The sequence below is a fragment of the Aythya fuligula genome, chromosome 2 (assembly GCF_009819795.1).
Source record: "Aythya fuligula isolate bAytFul2 chromosome 2, bAytFul2.pri, whole genome shotgun sequence".
Taxonomy (NCBI): Eukaryota; Metazoa; Chordata; class Aves; order Anseriformes; family Anatidae; genus Aythya; species Aythya fuligula.
Window position 1 is genome coordinate 26,246,030 of NC_045560.1, and position 21,974 is coordinate 26,268,003.

At 39.7% G+C, this 21,974-nt stretch overlaps 1 protein-coding gene across 7 annotated transcripts in view; it reads left to right on the forward strand.

Annotated features, from left to right (window-relative positions):
• DYNC1I1 (dynein cytoplasmic 1 intermediate chain 1) overlaps positions 1–21,974 on the forward strand; it is a 188,827-nt gene that overhangs the window by 2,365 nt on the left and 164,488 nt on the right. For 2 of the 7 annotated variants that reach the window (XM_032181027.1, XM_032181031.1), the window contains exons 3-5: positions 13,436–13,553; positions 15,487–15,601; positions 17,871–18,012. In XM_032181027.1, coding sequence (XP_032036918.1) covers positions 13,446–13,553; positions 15,487–15,601; positions 17,871–18,012 — 365 coding nt within the window. In that variant the 5' untranslated portion in view covers positions 13,436–13,445. The remainder of the gene's footprint in view (positions 1–13,435; positions 13,554–15,486; positions 15,602–17,870; positions 18,013–21,974) is intronic. The other 5 variants (XM_032181032.1, XM_032181034.1, XM_032181030.1 and 2 more) reach the window with 3 other exon arrangements.

A 21,974-nucleotide genomic window follows, 5' to 3' on the forward strand; every position in this document is an offset into this window, starting at 1 on the left:
TTATAGAAAGAAAGAGTATGTATGCGGTTTTTCAGAGCCTTACCAATTTATACTAATGATTCAAGTAATTAGGTGGAATCTTTCAGCTCCTCAAACTTGACTTCCTCTCACAGAGATTTAAAATGTGTTCACAGTCTCTCTTTAGGACTGCTCAGGCTTATTAACTAGTGCTACGTTTCAAGAGCCTCGTTGAGCTCCTTTGGCATGGTTTGACTAACAACAGAAATAGTAATTAGGAATCTTTCAGAGTCTCATGTCTACTGCCAACGTGAGCTGCTACTTGGAGGTGATGGTGGGTTCTTAAATGTAAGATCCTTGCTGTCCTACCCCTGGGCTGTAATTTCTAAGTTAGAGAGGGCAAACACTGAAGTCCCAACTGAGGTGCATGGGGATATTCATATCTGCAGAGGTGTGATCTCAGTCTTTCTGCAGCCACAGCTAGACATTGTGCAATGCTCTTCTTATATTTTTGTGTTTTCATTTAAAAAAACCTTAAATGAAGCAAACCACGATGACCGTAGATGTAGTTTGTGTATATAAAAGGGACATTTTCCAGCAGGAATACTGATGGAGTGTGCTGGCAAAGTGCCCTTAGTACGGATGCATCTTGAATTAATAAAATAGCGCTTTTGCCAGTGGAGCTTATTTTAGTTCATCTGAGCAACACAGGTTATACAGGTGAGCACACATTTATATATCTGTAAGGAAGCTTGCTTTCCAGATGAGTGACTGTATGGTCTTCCACTCAGCTGACCTATAAAAGCAGGGAGGAATGGTAATACAGAAATGACATGCTTAAAAACAGAAAATTTGAAAAATCTGGGGAAAAAAAGCATCTGAAAATCTGCAATGGCAGCCTGAGGGAGACACTGTCTCCCTCTGAGTCTCGTATAGACAATATGTCCGTTTTGCTACTTGGTAATCAGCCATCTAAAACCATGCTAGCTCTTTTTAGGCAAACATGACATTGGGAGCTGCTGTTCACTTGGCCATCTGCAAGCACTCAAAATAAGGCACTACACAGTATACATGAGCCTGCTCCTCCAGTACTGTTCATTTTAGGTGGCGTAATCTTGCCAACTTCTGTGAGGAATGGCTACTTCCAGGCAGACGGCAGGAGATTCAGGAAGACGTGAAGCAGACTGATGTGTAGGTCTCACGGAGACAAGGCATCTCTCACCACCTGCGAGAGCTATGATGGCCTTGCCTCCAGAGTGATGCCAGGAGACAGCAATGTACGTTGTTTGAAGACCATGAGGCATCTCCAAATTCTTACTGAAGTCAAAAAGAGTTTATGCATTGATTTAACAGTTTTTGGATGAGGTTTTGTGTAAATTCTGCCTTGACCTGCATGCTAATACTTGTGTTACCTGATGATTAAACACTGCTCAGATGACTTGTGATTCTTGGCTGTTAATCTTTAAATACATGTTATTCTATTTTCGTATTTAACACTGCTGCCATACCTGCAGATCAGTTTGCCTGATCTGGAGAGACTAGGGTATATTCTCCTGAGGCACAAACTTCCCTGAAGTCCTTACGGACCCAGTTCAGTCCTACGCTATATCTTCCCCAGGTGTTTGCTGGCTGACCCTGTTTTGCCCTAGAGTATTTATTGAGTAATTCAGCAGCCGAAGAAGGCTCATTTACTGCCACTCAGCAGGTAATGGTAACACAGGCAATCTTTGAAGGATGTAGCATTTTGTTTCCATTGATATCTTCTCCTTTTTAGATTTCTTTTCCTTCTTGCTGATACTAATGTCGCATTCCCTCCTCACTGGTCTTCCCTTCTCTTTTGTCTTCTCTCCCTAGGACAGAACTGGTTTTAGTTCCTCTTTTTTTCTTTTCTTTTTTTTTTTTTTTTTTCCTTCCTTCTGTGGTGTAGTAGGAGTAATTCCAAATCTTGCTCCTCATTTATTTATCCTCATTTTTCACTTTGGTCCAGGAGAAAGACATGGAGGGTTCTGTGTTCAAACAAGGGGGAGTTTTACTGCAATGATACAAAACTGCCTAATATGACTAAATATAAATAAGGATATATAAGGATATACGGATCTATGTGTCTTCAAGCCTGTTGTAATGCATGATTTGAATATTTTCAGGCTGAATCTTACAGAAAAAGCTGTCCCCTGGACTCTGCTTTGTTACTATTTAGAGTGAATCATTGGAGGTCCTATACTGCATGCAGGGAAAGTATGGATCTCTCTTGCTTTAAACTGTTTAGCCCTTCTGCTCTGTATCCATTAACACAGATCTTAGCTTTTAAAGGGCAGAGACAGTGGTATTAAATCCATACTATTCAAGGCATGTCCTTGTTTCATGTTTTGCACATTAGGCCACCGCTGTTAGGATTGGAGTGGTTACCAGGTCACTTGGTAATTGGGGCAAAGACATTTCAAATGATTTCTATTGTATATTTTGAGAAATTAAAATATTTAACAAAACAGGGTCAAATTAAAAAACAAACAAAAGAGACTGCTATCTAGGATGGCTCCTAGTGTTTGAAGCTGTCCATGCTGGTTTAAAGAGTGAGCATTTAACAGGTTCTCTTCTCTGACTCTCATAGTGCAGACAAAGTCGGGGAATTATCTAATCTCATGTGACTACCTTCATAATGCATGTTTGTCTTCTCTTTGAGCAATAAAAGCGAATCACCATTTTCACTAATCACACTATTCAAAGTTGTATGACATTGTATTTCTTTTGCAAGTTTGTTTCTAGTTACATTTTGAGCAGCTGATGAACCAGATAGTTTTTTTTTTTGTATCATAATCCTAAAGGATTTCAGTTCTTCATTTGCTACTAAATTAATTCTTTTTTCATTGCCCCTTTTTAGCTGGGAGTACTCATAGTGCTTTGTTACACTCTCATAGCAGTTTGCTACAGACCATCAACTTTTGCCAGTCTTCATTGCCTAGGAAAACAAATTACTTCTGGAAAAATCTGTGAAAAGATATTTCATGTTATATATAAGCATGGATGTAACCTGTGTGATGCATTAAACAATGAATGGCTTAAAAATCTATAGCCTTTTGGAATGAAATAAGAAATCTGACCTAAATCATACCCCCTGGTGTGCAGTTAGCTATTCATGTACATAATCTGCTGCACTTGGCAAAGCCTGTGAATGTTGTATTCCTGCCTTTCAGGATCTCCATAGTAGTAATAATAATACAAAAAAAAAAAAAAATGTGCTGATGGGATAGGAGGGTATTGTACTGGAGACAAAAAAACAGTGATGCCATTCTCTGTTTGGACTGAAAGAGCCCGTGGGAAAACTGCCCCATTATTTCCCACAACATTTTCTTTTTCATGGAAAATTGATTAATAGCAAGAAAACACAGGAAAGCCTAGTTTGTTAGCCTGCCAGGGTCTCTTCATATATATTTATTTTAAAAAAAGTGCAAATTCAATACTATTTTTATCTGATAATTATAAAGTATATTGATTTAATTTATTTCTCATACATTCAAAGTGTAGAAGTCAAAAGGTAACAGTAGATTATATTCTTTGGAAGGAGCTAAGATTAAAAAAAGAAGTCTTTGCAGCTTTACTTCTAACGTTGCCCCACACTTTGTACAGCAGCCCTTCCTTTATGTACAAGACACTTACTGATTTTTATTGTTTACTCACATTGTATCCATGAATCAGAGGACAAGGAAGTAAAAGAGCTATTAGGCAGCCACCGTGACACATAAGGCTTTTCAAACAAAGTTATAATATGGCATAATATTAGTATTAGTCCATTTTGGTGTTGTCTTTAAGTCTTTAAGTGAAGATCACGCCTTCTCAGTGTTGATTCAGTAAACTTGGTTAAAGTTCTTCTCAAGGAAATTTCTGATCTCACTAAAATATTTAGTGAGATCACTAAATATTTTAAGAATTAGACATAACTGTAATTAGAATTAGGCATAACTGTAATTAGTCAGTGACCTTTGAGTTCTTTGAATTATTTTTCTTAAAATAAGAGGTCCTGTATGTATTTATAAAGCAAAGGACTACTATGTTTTCTCATTTCACATAAAGGTAATTTTTTGCTAACAGGCTAACTGTATTACACACTTACTCCTGGGTTCTCTCTTGTGGTTTTGCAATGATTTCTAGGCTTTTTAAACTGTGCTCCCCTCTTAACCCTCAGGAGGAACTGTGGGAACCAGTAAGCCCATACATTTTACAGTTTAATGTGGCTGGAGACAAGGCATGGGGACCAGGCTGGTTTCTGGCTGCAGTGGTCCCATATTTTAAGAACCACAAGTAAAAGTCAATTTCTGTTCCACAAATATCTGTAGCACTGAGTTCCTTCCCTGAAGAGAACTGGTGGCATCGAACTGGTGTCCTGGGCTCAAATTCTGACCTCAAATTTTTACCTTTCCTTAAAGAAATTGTTGCCCACTTCTGTGCTCTATTAAGCAATCTGTATGTATGTCTTCTACAGAAGTCACCCTCCCAGTATTTCCTACTGAAGCTGCTCCACACAAGTATTAAAGCTTCTTTGGGCACAACAAAGCATGTGGGAAACAAAAGAAAACATTCTCGAGCTCCTTGCATCAAGCACCCAGCAAGAAAAGAGTCCTGGGCTCCAGCTACTAAATACAGTGTTGTACTTTAAGCTAAACAGTCATTGGATATAATATAAACTAACCCTGAAACAAAGGCTAGAACCTAGGGGCCTCAGCTAGGGACTAGTGTTTGCTCTCTTGCATCTGCTTCTCCTGAGCCAGTGAATTCTGGCAGAAAAGAAAACACTAGAAAATAGCTTCAGGGATTAGGAAAGTACTCTCCACGCCTCTGGTCTTTCTCACCTGCTAGCCTACAGCCACACTAGGCAGGTGGCTTTCAGTCTGAAAGGTAGCTGCCTTCTGGCAGGGCTAACACACCAGCCTCTGAGGGAAGTGTGGAGCTTCCAACCAGTTTCATGCCAGTTTCATAGCTTGTTCAGCACGACGACTTCTCAGTCCAGGACATCCGTAAGAAGCTGGGGTGAAGAAGGGATCTTTATAGGATCAAATGCCCTAAAATGGCCTTGCTGAGCATTGTAGTAACAGCCCCCTGAGAAGCTTTAACTCCTCGTCCTTAATTTGCCTTAGATCTTCCTAGGTAAAACTTGGATAAGTCAGTGCCGTTTGAATCAAAACTTCCTCAAGGCTGGAAGAGTCCCTTCCCTTGTCTTTGTGGCACTGAGTGCAGTGCAACCTTCAGCTTGGCTGGATCTTTTAAGTACTGATCATAGTGAATGTCACAAAATAATATCTCTCTGGTTTATTATCACATGGTACATTCTCTGGGTCAAATATGTAATAAAGTTCATCGACTGTCATTAAGTCTGAATCTCCAATCTCAAAGATTTCAGATGAACATGAAGCTCACAGAGCCAAACCAGTGTTAGAGTGCACAGATATCCTGAATTTGGTTCTTGTTCCCTTCTCATATACAAATTATTTGCAGTTCTTAAATGTCTTTGAAAATATGCCATTAGACATCTGCATTTATAGTCATGTGTTTTTATCTTAGCATATTTTTTTCCACATATGAGGATCAGTAGGGATGACTGGCTCTGGTCCATCATGTTGCTTTTTTACCATGATTGAGGAGGAAACACTGGGCAGTACAAAAGAAATGGTAGTGTTGTTCCTTCCACTTTGCTTCCCTAAAAATGATGAGAAATTGTGTGAGATATTCAACATATTTCTTACAGCAGGAGTTATTGCCTACTTTCTAAATCTTTAGGTATATTGATTTCAGAGATTAAATCAGTGTGTGTAGTTTTTAGTCTAATTACATAATCACAAACATCAACTTCAAAGTAAAGGATATTTTTGTTTTAAGAAAGAACTGATATCTGGGTAAGTCTTCCAGTAAAGCCTGTATGTCAGCAGCATACCTTCTTCGATTACCTGGCAGTTGTCATAACTGGGTTCAGAAGCAGAGACTAGAATGTGCATTTTTCATGTTTGGGTAAATGGCTTGAAGTATCAGGTTGCTGGCCACACACCACTGGGATTATTTCTAGAGGATGGTAGAAAAGTCAGAGAGGTCACTCATATTTCCATTCCTCATTTCCATTTTTCTTCCATTCCCCAATAAGGAATGGAATTATATGTTTTAATGTCTGAAGTGTTGGCAGGATGGAGAAGACTTCAGGAGAGACTAACCGACAGCTTGAAGTGTAGTTCTACATTAGCTGTTAGCATACTCCTGGGAGGCACTTTGATACTGTTGTAGTGAAGATCTACATAGAACCAAATATTCTGTATAGGTTGTGAAGAAGTGACGGTCCATTAGCAGCAGATACCATTGAAATACGAGTCTTGTATAAAAAAGACATGTCAAAGAAATTGAAATTAGAAACATGAAATATTGGGTGCTTATTTGTCTAGACAAGTGATCTTCAGCTGTGGATTAGATTTTGTCATCTCTTTGACATTATCCATCTCTAAAGTCACACCAGTTTATAGCTTGCGTTTGGTTATCTTTAAATATCAAAAATGTTCTTTATCTTGCCAGGTCCTCCAGTTCCTTTCTGAAGCAAGCTGGGAAAGTTGCAAAAGATAGCATAGAATAGATAACATACAGTCAAACAGTAAAAGGTAACAGAAACGGATAGAGAGGAAAATGAACAAGAATACCCAGAGATCTTCTATTCCACAAGGTCAAAATGTTTTCAGGCATGCAGGTGATTGTTTTATTAAAAACCTCCACTCTTTACAGCTAGGGCAGTATTGCTGAGCCAGATCCTGAGGAGGTACAGGTCAGTGTTTGCTGCATCACTGAGGATCATCTCCCAGCACCACGTGAGGTCATTGTGCAGTTATAACTGTGCTTGATAATGTTCACTGAGGGGAAATCTAAGGCAGTTTAAAAGACCTGTTTTACAATTTACTTGCTTTGAGGTAGTATACCCAGAGAGTTCTGTGTGACTCAATATAAAGGAAGGATATTTAGTAGGAGATAGGCAGCAGCTTTGCTGCAGTGACCTGTTATTATGTAATACTTAGTTTCTTTATAATTCTAGCTGGAATGCTGTGTTTTTCTTACTTATCTCTAGCAGGTTGTTGCCAGCAGCTTGTTCTCTTCAACTCTGATGACTCTTTCGTGGAACTATGCTTGTTGGCATTGAAAAGGTCATTTTAAATTTAAGAGAATGAGGAGACACGAGAGAATGGCATGATGTGCAGGAGTTGCTCCATTGCCCCTAAGCCTAGTGCCAGAAGAATGGGCAATAGAAGAGCTTTGCTTCTATGCAGCAGGACCCTGTAATTCTGCTGTAACTGAGTTCTTTTTGTAGAAGGGCCATTACGGAAGAGCAAGAGTGAAAAAATTAAATGGGAATAGATTACAAGGGAAGCATAATTGAGCAGCTGTGGGCACATATCTTATACCCTGTCAGCCTCCAAATAAATAGGCTAGAGATGCACTGACCTGTTGCATAGCAACCAGGAGGTGCACGGTACCAAATCTCTGGATGCTGTGATTGTAAACCTTTACAGAACAAAGTACAAGACCGTTGCCAATCTGCTACAAATGTGCAGAAGCTGAAGGATAAAAACGTTACATTCCCTGAAATCTAACACTTAACAACTGCTTTTATTTATGGATAAATATACGGATGCAGTGTTAAAAGCCTGTCTGTTTTGCCTCAAGGTTATGTAAAAAAACAAATCTTAGTCTCTCCAATTTTATGTAGTTTCCCTGAATTCATCATACAAGAGACTCTTTAAAATACTGCAACTGCTAAGCTCTTGCATTTGCTAATATTTGCCCATTGTTGTGGTCTAGTAAACATTGATGTGTCTATCTAACAAAAATATTTATGTTATGTGACTGATGTCAAGTGCATATTCTGATGCATGATGGTACTCGTGTATTTACTTAAAAACTGCTGTCAAGGAGATATTTCTAGCCCCTCTTGCCTATTTGAAGTGTGTTTCAAACACTATTTTAAAATGAACACCATGGATTAGAATGCATTTATGCTAGGGTAACAACTCCCTCTGGTTTCTTGCAGACCAAAGATGTTTATCTGCTTTGTATAATTCATACTTCACATCTGTACTTTGACTTGTAAAAGTCCTAGGTAGATCCTATGGGAATATTTTCTATTGTAAAAATGTATAGTTCTCCTAACTCTAGGAAATGTGTTAGATTCTGCAAAAGAGAGATGAATGTGGTTCCTTATTCAAAATGAATCATTCCTTTCTGTAGAAAACTCCATTTGTAATAGTTTCAATAATAGTAGTACTCCCACTCTGCAAAGTCTTTCTTTAGAACCAAGAATTGCCAAGTAATATATTTTATCTACATACTTTATCTTTCAAACAAAAGACATTTTGCAGCTTTGGACTCAAGAGTAACTTGGTTTTTATTAAGGCATTTAAATAATACTCGTAAAGCATCTACAGGTATCAGATCTCTCATATATTTTAGAAAAGTGTATTAACTAACCAATTAATTATGGTTAGCTATACATGCTGACTAATGCTGTATGTAACGGTGTTTGATTAACCTCTTTGATAATCACAGGTGGAGATTTTCGCAGAAGACAACATAGGAAATCACAGAACAGGAAAGACTTTGAGGCTTATGAAGTGGTGAATACAGCTCTACTGCAGTGCAGCTTACTGAATGAACAGCATGTAAAAATTCCCCAACTGCCAGGAAGCAATAAAATCTGTAGGCTTTTTTATCTCCTACTAGCTTTGGAAACTGATGTTTCTTTCAAGATGAGCTTGGTGATGGCAAACAGACGAGATGCTATTCTAGGAAAGTACAGGCTTTAAGAGGAGGGAGATGTTATACCTCATTTTCTTTTTCTGCTAATAAAAAATTTGGACTGTCATCGTTTTCTTTGACTTTGTGTTTAATCTATTCACCATCTGTTGTGTACTTTGTGCTTCTTATATTCATTCCAAGCTATGGACTGAGTATAGTCCACAGGTCCACAAGTACCTGAGCTACCACTGCTTGTACCTCTGTAACTTGGGGTTTTACTCTAGCAAGTGTCAATTTCTTAGCTCTGCAGTTGTCGTAGATCTCTTTAGGTGTCTGTGGTGGTTCTCACTGTTAAGTGCTCATAGAAATGGTCCATGAAAATACCTGCTCAAATATTGTGGTGATGATAATTAATAAAGTCCTTGTAGCTTGTTGTAAAACTGTAATGCTTACTGGCTTGTACTTATAGAAGGACTTGCATGGCTTTTAGTCAAATCAAGGGTAAAACACTATTATTACCTGCATCTTCCATGCTTACTGCTGCCACAGAGGAAATGGTCATGAGATGTTGCCACCTATGCAATACCGGTAATGGAGTAGTTCCGCGTGCGCCCCTTGTAGCAGAGAAGTTTGCACAAACACCATTATTATTTTAAGATTACTGTAGATGGCCTTCCAAAGAACTTGTTCCACCCACTGACAGGAATTACAGGAGCTGCTGGGGGGATATGAGGGGTGGGATTCCTCTCATCCACTTTGAGACACTGACAATGGTGATTTTGAGAACTTGACTACAAACCCGGGGCCCTTTATCATCGCTGGGGAGAAGCAGGCAGCTTTGGGGCATGGTTAATCATAGTCTCTTTTAGACATCTGCTTTAGGCAAAGAAGAATCACATCCTAGGATACCCATCTCTTCTGACTATGCCTGCACTGATAGTAAGGCTAGCTCTGCATTTACGCTGTGGAAGTGCAGACGCAGTGAGATGAGCTCTGTGGATGATGAAGCCCAAAAGTGCAGTCCCCAGGAGCCTCGGCTCTGCATTTGCACACACTCAGGTGGCTGCTGTCAGATGACCCTGTCATGTGTAAGTGGAATTGGCTTTATTTCCTAGCCTGAGAGAGGACTCTGGGGCTTATAGGATTCATTCAGGAGAAACTGACAGTTTGAAATACAACAGTCAAGTTTCATTAACAATCATGCCAGGAGGAGCATACTCGTGTATCCAGTGCCTCAAAGAAAGGAGAATTCCTTTAGGCTATGGGAAGTGCAAGCTTCTCCATGCAAGGCAGCTCACATCCAGCCACATCTCAAGAACCTACCTCAGCTCTTGGTCTGGGAGCTGGGCTGGGCTGGGCTGGGAGCACTCTCCTTTTGAGGCAATGTCACTTGGCAGCTAACTGTGTCAAATAAAAAAAAAATGGATCCAAGATAGCGCACTTCCCTTGAAGAGGGGAGTCCAAGGCTGCTGCCCTAGTATGAGAACTGTTTCTACATTTAATGCAGTCTTCAGTGTCTTAAATCCTGTGTGCTCCTTCTGTCAGGTAGGTGATTTAATGGCTTCACTCCAAAACGTGCTCCTTACAGCTTCCCTCTGAGCAGCACCTTTTCCCAAAGTGTGGAAAATTAGGTCATGCACGAACCTTGGGGCTGACATTCAGCACCACAGAGAATGTAAAAAGTAGATAATTTTTAATGTTTGCCTTTATCTCTCTTCCATTTGGCACACGGAATGACAGTTATTAATAATTTGTTCCCTGTAATGAATACAGAGTATTAACTCCATGGTTAGTGCCAAACAGAGGGATGGGTACATTAGCATGTTTTCTGACACTTGCTAACCTCTGAGAAAGGTGGTCACATATCCCTGGTGTTCAATTTGGGCTAAAACTGTAAATGGCAAATTTTCAGGTTGATAAGCTGGTTGGGGTAGCTAAGGAATGACTATATGCAGGAAGAAAGTAACTTCAGATGAAATTATTTCTATAAATCCAAACTGGCATCATTCTTTGAAAGAAATTAAATACACCACCTTTGTTGTATTTAAGTTTTGTCTCTTTAAAAATAGGGCAAAGCTATAACAGAATTTGATCACCCTGACTGGAGCATTGTAAAGAAGGGGCCAGGCACTAAGTAGCTGATGCCTAAGTCAGAGAAAAAGTTAGTTTCCCTGACATGAAGGGATTGAATTTTTAGAAAGCCGTTCATTGATATCTGACAAACAGCTTGAAAGGGATGCCAAACCCTCCGGGTTTCTGTCATAAGCCTTAAAATGCATTTGCATATTTTCTGCATAGAAACGGGATTTCGCTTTCTGTTGCCAAACTGCAGAACTAAAAGGATGCAAAAACTCTATCTAGTCCAAAGGGCTTGGAGGGAAACTTCATAATAAGAATTCAAATGTGTACAAAAGATTAGGAAAATGACTTCAAATGGGATTTCAACCATATCTGAGAGACCCGCAAATCCTGAGCAGCCTGGTAGGCAAAATACCACTTATACTGTCATTAAAAATCTCCAGGCATTTCTCACTTAAATATCTTCACACAAATTAATGTTGTCGAAGGTGCTGTTGCTTAGTTTTACTGATTCCAAATGCAAATTTTCTGAGAGTTTTGATTTCTCTTTCTCAGACTCCCAGCAGTATGGCTTAAGTGTCATCATGAATAGGATCGGAGTGAGGGAGGAATAAAAAAATGGTCTTCCTAGTGCACCTGGTGGTGGGGTTTGTTCATTGCTTAATGTCCTTCCTAGCTGTACCATGCACTGAGTTGTTGTAGGTTGATCCAGGAGGCCCCGAGCTGGGAAAGGCGAGCAGGTTCCATGCCAGAAAGGGCAGCTCTGCTGCAGTAGGTGCACAGCCTGCAATGGTCCTGAGCAGGATGGGTGTGACTCCTGCAGGTGGGCTTCAGCTGGTTGCTTGGCTGGTGAGCATCATCACCCGTGGTGTGCTCTGCACACAGACACCCCTCTGGCATCCCTCAGGCTGCCCTTACGCCTGTCATTTGCATTGAACTTTCCTTTTGTGATTCCACGTTGTATTCTGGTCTCTCAGTAGAGGAAAAAGCTTGCAAAGACAACAAAACATTTGGGCTGCTTAATATGCAAGTGATGTTTTGTTGGCAACATCCTCCACATTGTGGGCTAATTATGCTTTTGCATTTTAAGGAGAAGGAAACATATGACTGCAAGAGGAATTGATGACAAGTGAAAGTCCCATATAATTTTTAGCAACTCTATTTACTCTCTGGTTGTCAACCAGCCCAGGGAGCAATATGGATGGAGTTCTCATTTGTATTAATGGAGAGCTGCCGTGTAATTTCCCGTGCATTGAGCAAACAATACACTGCCATTGCAAATACGTGGCGTTGCCATTGACCTGATTGATTTTGAGTTGCAGTGGGGGATGTGGTAAGTGATGTGTGAATTAGTAGTACAGGAAAGGAAAGGTTAATTTCCATTCATTTCCGTGAATGTCTGCATTAGCCAGGGCTGTCTGAAGTGAAGTGCAAAAAGGAAAATCAGTACTGATACAGTTAGATGCCTGCCCATAATGCCATTAGATGTTATGATGTTGGAGAATAAATAAATTATCTGTGATTTAAGTTATGAATCTGTGAAAGACTGGTGAGGTTTCAAAACTGTAGGAAAGGGTTGGTATCACAGAGATCTGATATCTTTAGAGATCTGTCCCTGTTTCTGTATGATATGGCTTCATATCCTTCTACTCCTCTGTTTCAAGGCTCATGTAACACCAGCGTAGGTTGGCAGAGTTTCACAACATGACGAGTGTAACATGGCTTCACATCACTTTCCTACAGAGAGTTGTGTTTAAGATTGAATGGTGGAGGGGGGTCTATTAGTAGCTAAGAAGTGCTTTTGCCAGATTTGCTTGTTTGACTGGAGTTCCCATAGGAAGAAGAGGCACACCTCCTGCCTCTTGGAAGGGTGATCTGAGCACAAGACTTTAACACGTGCCACCTTGTTAAAGACAAGTTCAGCTTTCTTAGGTTGCCTGGTTTTGTAATTTGTCCACAGGCTTTTGGGTGCTGTGGCCCAGCTTTCCCTGGAGAGCATGGAGGAGTTTCCTGCCCACAGCTTGGTTAGTGTGCTCCACTGGGGGGTGAATGAGTGGTGGAGAGTACTGCAACGGGGCTACCGGGCTGTGCCTGGCTGAGCAAGTGGAATGAGAGGGGAATCTGGGATAACAGTCACTCAAGGCACATGCAGAAGCAAAAGCTACCAGATTTTCCAGTTTTTGCCATTAAAATTCCTAGTTGTCTAGGATACATCAGACTGCTTGGGGCACATCTCTTTCAGGTACCTAAAATCAAAATCTGTTTGTGGACCTGGGTCTTACAGGCTGGCAGAGGTGTTGAATCTGATGAAAGTCAAAAGACATCAGTTTCAGTGCATAAAAGCGTTAAAGCATTAGTTTGAACAGCAGACAAAAATGGGTTTGCTTCACAAAGGTGGTTTTCTAATAAAGACAATTTGGAAATATATTCCATGGTTGGTGATGTTCTGGTCTGACTTCCTGAAAATAAAATTGCAAAACAAATACTCTGCTTGCTATGATGTATTCCAAGGGGCAGCATTTATGTAGGAGTATATTTGTAGCAATTTTAGAAGTGCTATTTTTGATATAAGTATGTGGTGTTTTTTTCAGTAGATAGGGAAGATGTTTATTTATTTTTCACATTGGTTTCCATATTTTGTTTCCAGCAGAATCAAAATGTCAGACAAAAGCGATTTAAAAGCAGAACTTGAGCGCAAAAAGCAGCGTTTGGCTCAGATAAGAGAAGAAAAGAAACGGAAGGAAGAAGAAAGGAAAAAGAAAGAGGTAAATATGCAGAGTGCCTGCTCATTTCTGCAGAATGGTCTTGCTGAGTGTTGTATACTCCAAGGTATCTGTCATGAGGAATGAGATCCTGAAACCTGCATCAGTCTGGCCTTAAAATCAAAATGCTTATTTTTGTCAAGAAAGTTGGGATGAGGGTATTGCTTTTAAAACCAACGTGCTGTCAGATGACAACAGTTTAGACAACATGATGTGTATGTGCGTATAGAAAGAAAAATTGATTTGCCACGATGCTTTTTCCTGGGCTTTCCTTCAATGGAAAGGGAGTGGAGAGTGCAGAAAGACAGAAAGACGTCTTACATTTTTTTGAAGCCATTACAATCTAAATACGTATTTTGTTCTCTGAAGACCAGCTTGATTACTGGCTAAGGCAACAGATTTACAATTATTATTCTCCAGTAAAGTATAACATAATTGCAATTGCATTTTCATCTTCTGGCATGGGTGCATCTTTCAGTTCTGTTAAAGTTTGATTGACATATTAGTTTATTTGTCCTTGACAATATGCATTAGGTTTTTCATTAAGGGATTTGTACTTCTTTTTATTCAGTCACTTAGTGGAATAGAGGTGAGAATTGACAGGGAGTGGATATTCATTTTCATGCAAAGTCAGAGAAGCATTAAGTGATTATGTTTCTTTTCCTTCAAATGTCAACACTTACCATAGTTTAAAGCACCTGTTATCCTTTACTAATAACTGGTTTCCTTTTAAACTGACACTTTAATATTGTACATGAATTTCATGGAATTACCGTGGAAATGTGATGTGATCCAAGAAATCCATGTTCTAGTTTTGGCTGTCTTTTTAATCTTTTTTCATTTGAGACATTTTTGTGCAATTACCGATACACATCCCAGTGAGGCTTCTAGAGGCGCTACGGGAGTCCTCTGTAAACAAGACTTTAAATGTTAACATTTTCAGTGTTTGTCACTAACCTGTTAATGAGTTAAAGAGATGGGAGACAAGCTAATGTCTTAAGGAACCTATTAAATTCTTTTCTTTGTCCCCTGCCTCTGGTTTTACATCTTGTGGAGATCCTGCTGTGGTTGGAACTTTCCATCCGCCCATATAGCCAAATGCAGCTAAGGACACCCAGCTCTACAAATTAGCTGTAGTGCCTGAGTGTGGCACCATAAATGTGGTATGCTGCCTGATTTTGAAGTTTCTGGTCTTCAGGAATGAAGTCTAACATTCAGTGAGATGAGTAGATGGTGCAGAAGACTTGTCTAAAACCTCACATACTATAAGATACTTCAGGCTAGCTTGTGGGAACAGCTTGAGCTCAGGTATGTTCTTTTTCTGTAAAAGTTGGAGAGTTTTCCTCTGTCCTGGCTGCATCCAAACCAGAGGAGATGGAGATGCTTCTGAACTTCTAGGTTTGCCAGTGTACCTAGACCAGTATCAACAGCAGGCTGGGGTGCCCTGCAAGTTCCTTATGTCCTATCCTCCGGCTTCAACAGAGAGGGAAACCTCTCTGTTCGGAGGCTAGACAAGATCAGCCAATACAGAAGTAAACATAGGATCCAAAATAGAGAGGCAGGTGCCTCCAGGCATTGTCTATAAGAACTCTGCTGTAATTGGTATATTTCAGGCATGATAAAATAATAGACACAGCCAGCTGTGTTTTGCGTTGCAGCTTACTGGTTACTGCACTAGACTATGAAGTAGAAAATGGGTTCAGTTCTCTTGTGTGCTTGGGCAGCAAGCCTGGTTCTTTCAATGGACTGCTCTAACCACTTGTCTGGAGTACCACTTCTATCCATCTGCCCTACTAAATTAGAGAATGGTGACCCAAATATAAGGGATTCTGGCTAATGCAGATGTTGCTTCTCTTATTTCTGGGTTCTGGTAGGCCTGAGAAAGCCATTCTATGTGGATGAAATTTTTATATATTTATATATATTTTTAATTCAGGCTGATCTACAGCAAAAGAAGGAACCAGCTCAAGAAGATTCTGACCTAGACCGCAAAAGAAGAGAGACAGAAGCTTTGTTACAGAGCATCGGTATATCTCCAGAACCACCTCTAGGTATTTAAGAGGAGCATACTGTGAAGCATTCAGTTCTGCCATAATGAATGCGTTCTTTCTAATAAAGCATGCTTTGCTTTTTTGATTTTTGGCTGTATTAGTGAAGTGAACTCTTCTGTTTGAATGCCCACCATACCATTCACATATACCAGCTCATGGCATTTTAAGTACTTATCATTGCCAGAAACACCCGTTTCATTTCTTCAAGAAATTTTTGTGAATGTAACGCAGGCGGTTTTGCATACCAGTAGTGATTTCTTTTCTGATGGATTAATAGATCTTCTGTCACATCTATCTGATGACCCACAAAATAATATAATAAATGCTGTACTTCATTAGCCCCAAGTTTTGTTTCATAAATACAGATTAAGCGTTTGCTAAGGAAGGAGGAGCAAAATTGTGTGGGAGCTCCCATTGATCTTCTCTAAAAATCAAGCAAAATGGGAGAGGAGAAGTAAAAAGACAAATCACAATTACCAAAAAACTTATCATCAGATCATTATTGTAGATTTCAGATCTGGTTCCATGTGCTTTACTGCTTTTTTGTTGGTGGTATTTCAGTTGTGGAAACTGCAAAGTTTAAAAATACATGTGGCAAAGTTTTTAGTATCTGAATATTGGTTATCTTGATTAAGTTCTGGCTGACACATTGGGTGGCCCTAAAGTGAGAACTTCATAAACTATATTTTGTAAATTATATAGTGATATTACAAAATCAGATACATTTTTAATATTTGAGCATTTAAAATTTCTATTTCAATTTATATATAATTTATTTATTTATGAACTCATTTTATCTTTCAAAGAGGAGCCACGGATTTTATCTTTCTATATATGATAAAAATAACACACATTCATATTGTAAATTATTGGTTCTTAGTTAATTATTATGTATTTGATACTATCAAAAGAACATGAAGATTCACATATGAAATGATCTGTTTTAGATAAACAATAGCATTCTATCCTCTTTCATTCCCTATGTATACACTTACAATTAATATACAAAGGAATCTTTAATTCTGCCTTCACATATGCATATGATACCCTGATCCCACTGTGAATATGGATGGTGTGTGAATATACATAAACAGCTATGATATACCTGTAACCTGCCAAAGGACTGTCATGAAGATGAATTCACTTTTCATGCTGCAGTCATTTCTGTGACAGTCTCTAGTGAGAATCCATATGAAATGTTTGACCACATGGAAAATCCAAGTCTCTTGACAGGTCTGTCATTATACATTATAGAGCATAACAAAATAGTATAAAGTTTCACTCTGCAAAATCTATGAAAGGAAATGCACATGATTTAAGCCAAATGGAAAACTTATTTTTTGCATTAAAACCCCTTTTTGTGTTTTATTCAGTGTAGCTGCTTTGAAGAATACTTGCACTAAACCTTGAATTGAGCCATCTCTTCATTTTAAATATTTTTGAGAAACCATTTTAAAAGAAATCAAGATATTTCTACTTTTTTATTTTTTTACTTCCTTGCTGAAGAGCTTAAACTTGGGCTGACCTTGAGCTATTAACTTCTTTTCCTGTTAAAGGAAACAAAACTGGATTTGCATGAAATATGCTTCAAAAGCCCTGGCAAGCCAAAAAGAAAATCATTTCTAGAACTTTTGCAAATAGTATCTAAACCAAGGGAAACTTTTCCTTGAGTGTTGAAATCATGTCCCACCTAAAATGGCAACCTTATACAACCTAAATTACTTAAGAAAACATGATCACTACGCAAACTAATGTGTATTCTCACCATGTTGGGAAATGATTTTAACTAGCTGGATTTCCTTGTTTAGCTTTTATTTGGGATGTCATTTCTGCACTGCAGTCTTAGAACATATCTAGTGGACATTGGCTTTTAATTTAAATGGAAATTTTGAAAAGTTTGCTTGCTCTGTTGCCTCCTTGACATTACCAGAAGAGTTCACTCAGCTTTCTGACAAGACAAGGCCCTGATATTTCTTCATACCTTTAAAATCTTTTGCAAATCATCTTCAAAATATATGTGAGAAAAAAAGTGCTATTTCCACAGATATCTCTTCCAGTGATTAGCTGTAGAATCACATTGGGCTTTCAGTCCTGTCTAAATTCATGTCAGTTTTAACACTTCTAGAAGACTTAAAATTCACTTGACTCTCTTCCTTTTCTTTTTCTTTCCTTTCCTTATTTGCTTTCACCATTTCAAACTCTCCTAATCATCCATCCACTATCATTTTGGTCCATTGGTTTTGATTTGTCTGACACTGCTCTTCATCAGTGCAGTCGCTGCATGTGTTAACATGGGATACCTGTTATTTTCATTATTTAGTCCCAACCCCTATGTCTCCCTCTTCGAAATCAGTGAGCACACCCAGTGACGCAGGCAGCCAGGACTCTGGAGATCTGGGACCCATAGGAAGGTAAGACATAGAGACAATGGTGTTGAATAAATGTGTTTGTTCACTTTGCACTTAATTCCACGCTTTTACCTTTGCTTCCATAACTAAGAACATGCTGTATCTAATGTGTACTTCCGTTTCTGCATTTTCCACTGTGTGTCACCATCCTGTAAGACTGGTCTTAGACGTGAGGTAAATAAGTGCACACAGCAAGCTGATTTTAAAATATGAGACAGAACCTTGTATTGGAAAGAAAAGCTGAGTTTATGGTTCTACAGAGGCCAATAGAAATCTGTCATTCTGTGTAGATAGAAGCTAAAAATAGAGGAAGTGCTCAGTTACAGTACCTGTTGCTCATGTGATTGTTTACAGTAATCTTTGTTCATATAACCAGTCCCCTGTGAAGTCCTGTAGAACGTGTCTTTCTGTGTGTAACAGCAGGCTGTCTTGGGCTCCTACATAGCTGTGCATTGCAGTGTGTGGAACTGGCAGTGGTAAAGCAGAGCTTGTATAGAAGCAGGCTGAAACACCCCAGGACCAACTGGCAATTTTGTCTTAGAAACTGTGGATATCAGAGGGTGGGAGGGAAGTGGCTCTCCTCTTGTGGAAAAGAGTGTAAGGGATGGGCACAAGAGCAACCTTCGTATCTTTGTTCATATGGCCAAAATTTGAAATGCAAGTGGCAATTCCTGAGTAATTCCTTGTCTGGAGTAAAAAAGTAACGAGGATGCTGCTGTTAAAGGAGCATGTGTTCAAGTAAGAAGAGGCCCAAGCAACTATTCTGTGTATTTTGAAAAATGTAAAACATGGGTCCAAATAGCTTGCCTTTTTTTTTTTTTTTTTTTTTTTTTTTTTGTGTTAAACCAACTCAACATAAAACCAGCTCATCAAATCTGTGAGCCAAAAACTCTGATAATGGCTTGAAAACACAGTGATGGCTGTCTGCAGTAAACAGTTGTAAGGAATAGGTGACATACTTCTACCTACATAAACGCAATCTCACAGAGCTTCAGGTCACCAGGTTTAATACCACACCAGCCTTCCGCTTAAAAAAAATTACAGTTCTGCTAGCTGAAAGTGTATTGTGTTCCCCTTCAGCCAGATGCAGATACCTTCCATTGAGAGGAGGAGGTTGCACAGCTGTTGCTGAAAGCTGCTCAGCCCTTCTCTGTCTACCCTCTAGAAGGAATGGAGTTTGTTAGGAGGGAAAGCTCCAGCCTGTGAGCTTTATCTGTTCAAAACATGGTAAATAGTACAATGCTATATTCATAAGCAAATGCAGTAGACTTCAGCAAGTCAGAATACCTTGAGCAGAACAAAAAGTATTTAGACTACTGTTTAGGATAAAGTTATTCTCCACAGTACTACAGGCAACTGTGACAATGTTATCTGGAGACCTCTAAATTCCTGTTTTCCTTCTGAGCATTAGTGGTGTAACTTTTTTGATCTTAAGATAGTGAAATACCCTTGGAGGAATGTTTTTTAATATGGCCTACACTAGCACTTTAAATTCTGCCCAACAGCCAACAAAAGCACATGACCACATATCCTTACAGAGAACTTCATTTGGTGGCTTCTTCAAAGCTCACGAGGTATTACATTGTGGGGTATCATTTTAGATCCATTTTCTGGATTAGTGAGACCGTACTGGGAATTCCAAGACCTTACTTGCTGTCCACGGGTTTGCTTGCCATCCTCTCTGGTATTCATAATGCTGTGTTTTGTACCAGGACAGCCAAGGGTTTTTGTGCCTGGCCTGACTGATGTGTGGTAATGGAAGTTCTACAGGCCCTGGTGAATCCCTGTAACCAGTGGGTAGCACTGGGTGGCAGTGAGCTTGTCACTGGGTGTGGGTAGGTGTATTCAGTGTGGGTTTGTGTGCAGGAGTACACTTAGACATGCACGTGTGGTGGAGCTGTCCAACTTGGAGAGGAAAGAGGCTGCTACTGCCTTTGAGAGAGGCCCTACTGAGAGCTCTGAGGAAAGCAAGAGATCTTTGTGTGTGCCAATGTGAGATAACAATTGCTGGTGCAGAACTAGGTCGTGTTCATACTCCTGTGAGATGTTGGCACCTGGCAGTTGTCAGACTCAATCTATTTATCAGGTATATCTGAGGCTTGTTTCCACTGGCAAGCACCTGTGATTTCTTACAGAACCGTGAGGATAGTTGAGCTAAATCTAGAAATCCAAGCCGCTTTTCAGGAAGGTTCTTGATAAATTGTGAGGGTTCAGGCAGTGTTAAGTAGGCCTTGTCCTGGAACCAGAGACCTCATTTGATTTTACATAAGAAGACGAAAACTATCTGATAGCTTGTTCACGATGGAAACTAGTTATATGGGGAGAAGAAGAGCCCCATCAGGCAATGCGTAACAGCAGCAAGTTTTTTGGCATTGAAGCTGGACAAATATGAAACCAGAAAAAACTTTGTAAAATTTTAATGATCAGACAAATTAATCACTAAAGTGATTTACTTAAAAACTCTATTGGATCTTCTATCACTGGACATTTCTCATTCAGGATAATGTGCCTGCCCAACAGGCAGATAATAGCTCAAACAGCCATTCATTCAGAAGAGTCATACAGCTTTTTGTTGCACAGGAAGAAAAGCTACGTGGCCACAATAGTCCCTTTTGGCAGAAGATCTATACATGAGTAGTGCTGCCGGCCTGCAGCACCATTGTCCATTATCTCCAGCATAATAGCTCGAACAACATTGCCTTTTCCCTGATGACATTAAGCTTATTAGCAGAAGGTGTGGGGAGGACTATGTAATAGCACTAAATTATGGAACCATTTCTGTCCCGTGTAGCCCAGGTTTTTATGTGTTTTTTTTTTTTTTTTTTTTTTTTTTTTTTCTGCTTGACCTTTAGTACCATGTTGCTATTTGTCATAGCCTTTTCACTAAGGACAACACCAGGTTTCAGGAGCATTCCAATGTCCCGTTTGATACACGGCAGGACAGTGTTACAGCAACAGTAAGAAAGACCATGTGGTAGATGAACAGTGGTGCTTGGAATTACTTTGAATGCTTTCAGTTGGACAGGACAGGAAACTTTTTTTTTTTTTCTTGGTTGTAGTAGGGATCAATTCTGGGTGAGCAGTGATGTGTTATACGTTGATTCTGGAAGACTTTACCATAACTGTAAGCCTAAGAAATAGGTTTGGCATGTGCTGCTCTTTGTTACGAAGCTGCTCTGAACAGTTCATTACAGCCCTATTGCACAGAGAGCAGTTTTCCTATTTCCACATGGCTTTGCACACCCTGCTTAACTGTCATAAACCAGTGCCCATGGAGAGGCATGGTTTTCTAGTTATCATACCTCATACATTCTTACATCTCATCTCCTCAGCACTCACAGCTTCATCTGGGGGAGTGTACAAGGACAAACCTTACACAGTGCTTCAAAGCTATGTAATGCAATATTAGGTCTTGTGGGTTAAGCCAGCTTTCTGGAGGAGCCTCAGTACCCTGACACAGGTAGAGCCAGAGCACTAGGGGTCTGCACTTTGCATGCAAGCTCAACATAAGACAGTAGAAATGTGTCTCTGCTGAAAGGATGAGCTCCTGTGACCGAGCAACTTCCATTGCTAATATTAGCCTGCTCTGGTGTGTATCCTTGTGTTATCTGTAAGGTGTCTGTGTGCTCAGCCTGGTGTATTGCATGCTTGGAGGAGCTCCATTTGGGGATGAAGGTGTGATTTAGCCATTTGGCCCATTTTTTTCTCCTTTCTCCTTAGCTGTTTCTGTATGTTCCCAGTTGGATTCATTACCACACAGTTACAGGTTTGCACAGTGGCATCCCAGTTACATGTATTGTCGAACTGGGCTTTGTGTGCGTGTGAGTGCAGTGAAGCTCCATGCATGTAGCATTTTGCACTGGAACACAGGAATCCCATTAGGCTATGTATAAGGTTTCCCACCTTCCATCTGCTCAGTAAAATGCAAAAGGCTCAGCTGTCTTGGACATGTAAAGGTTAATGGT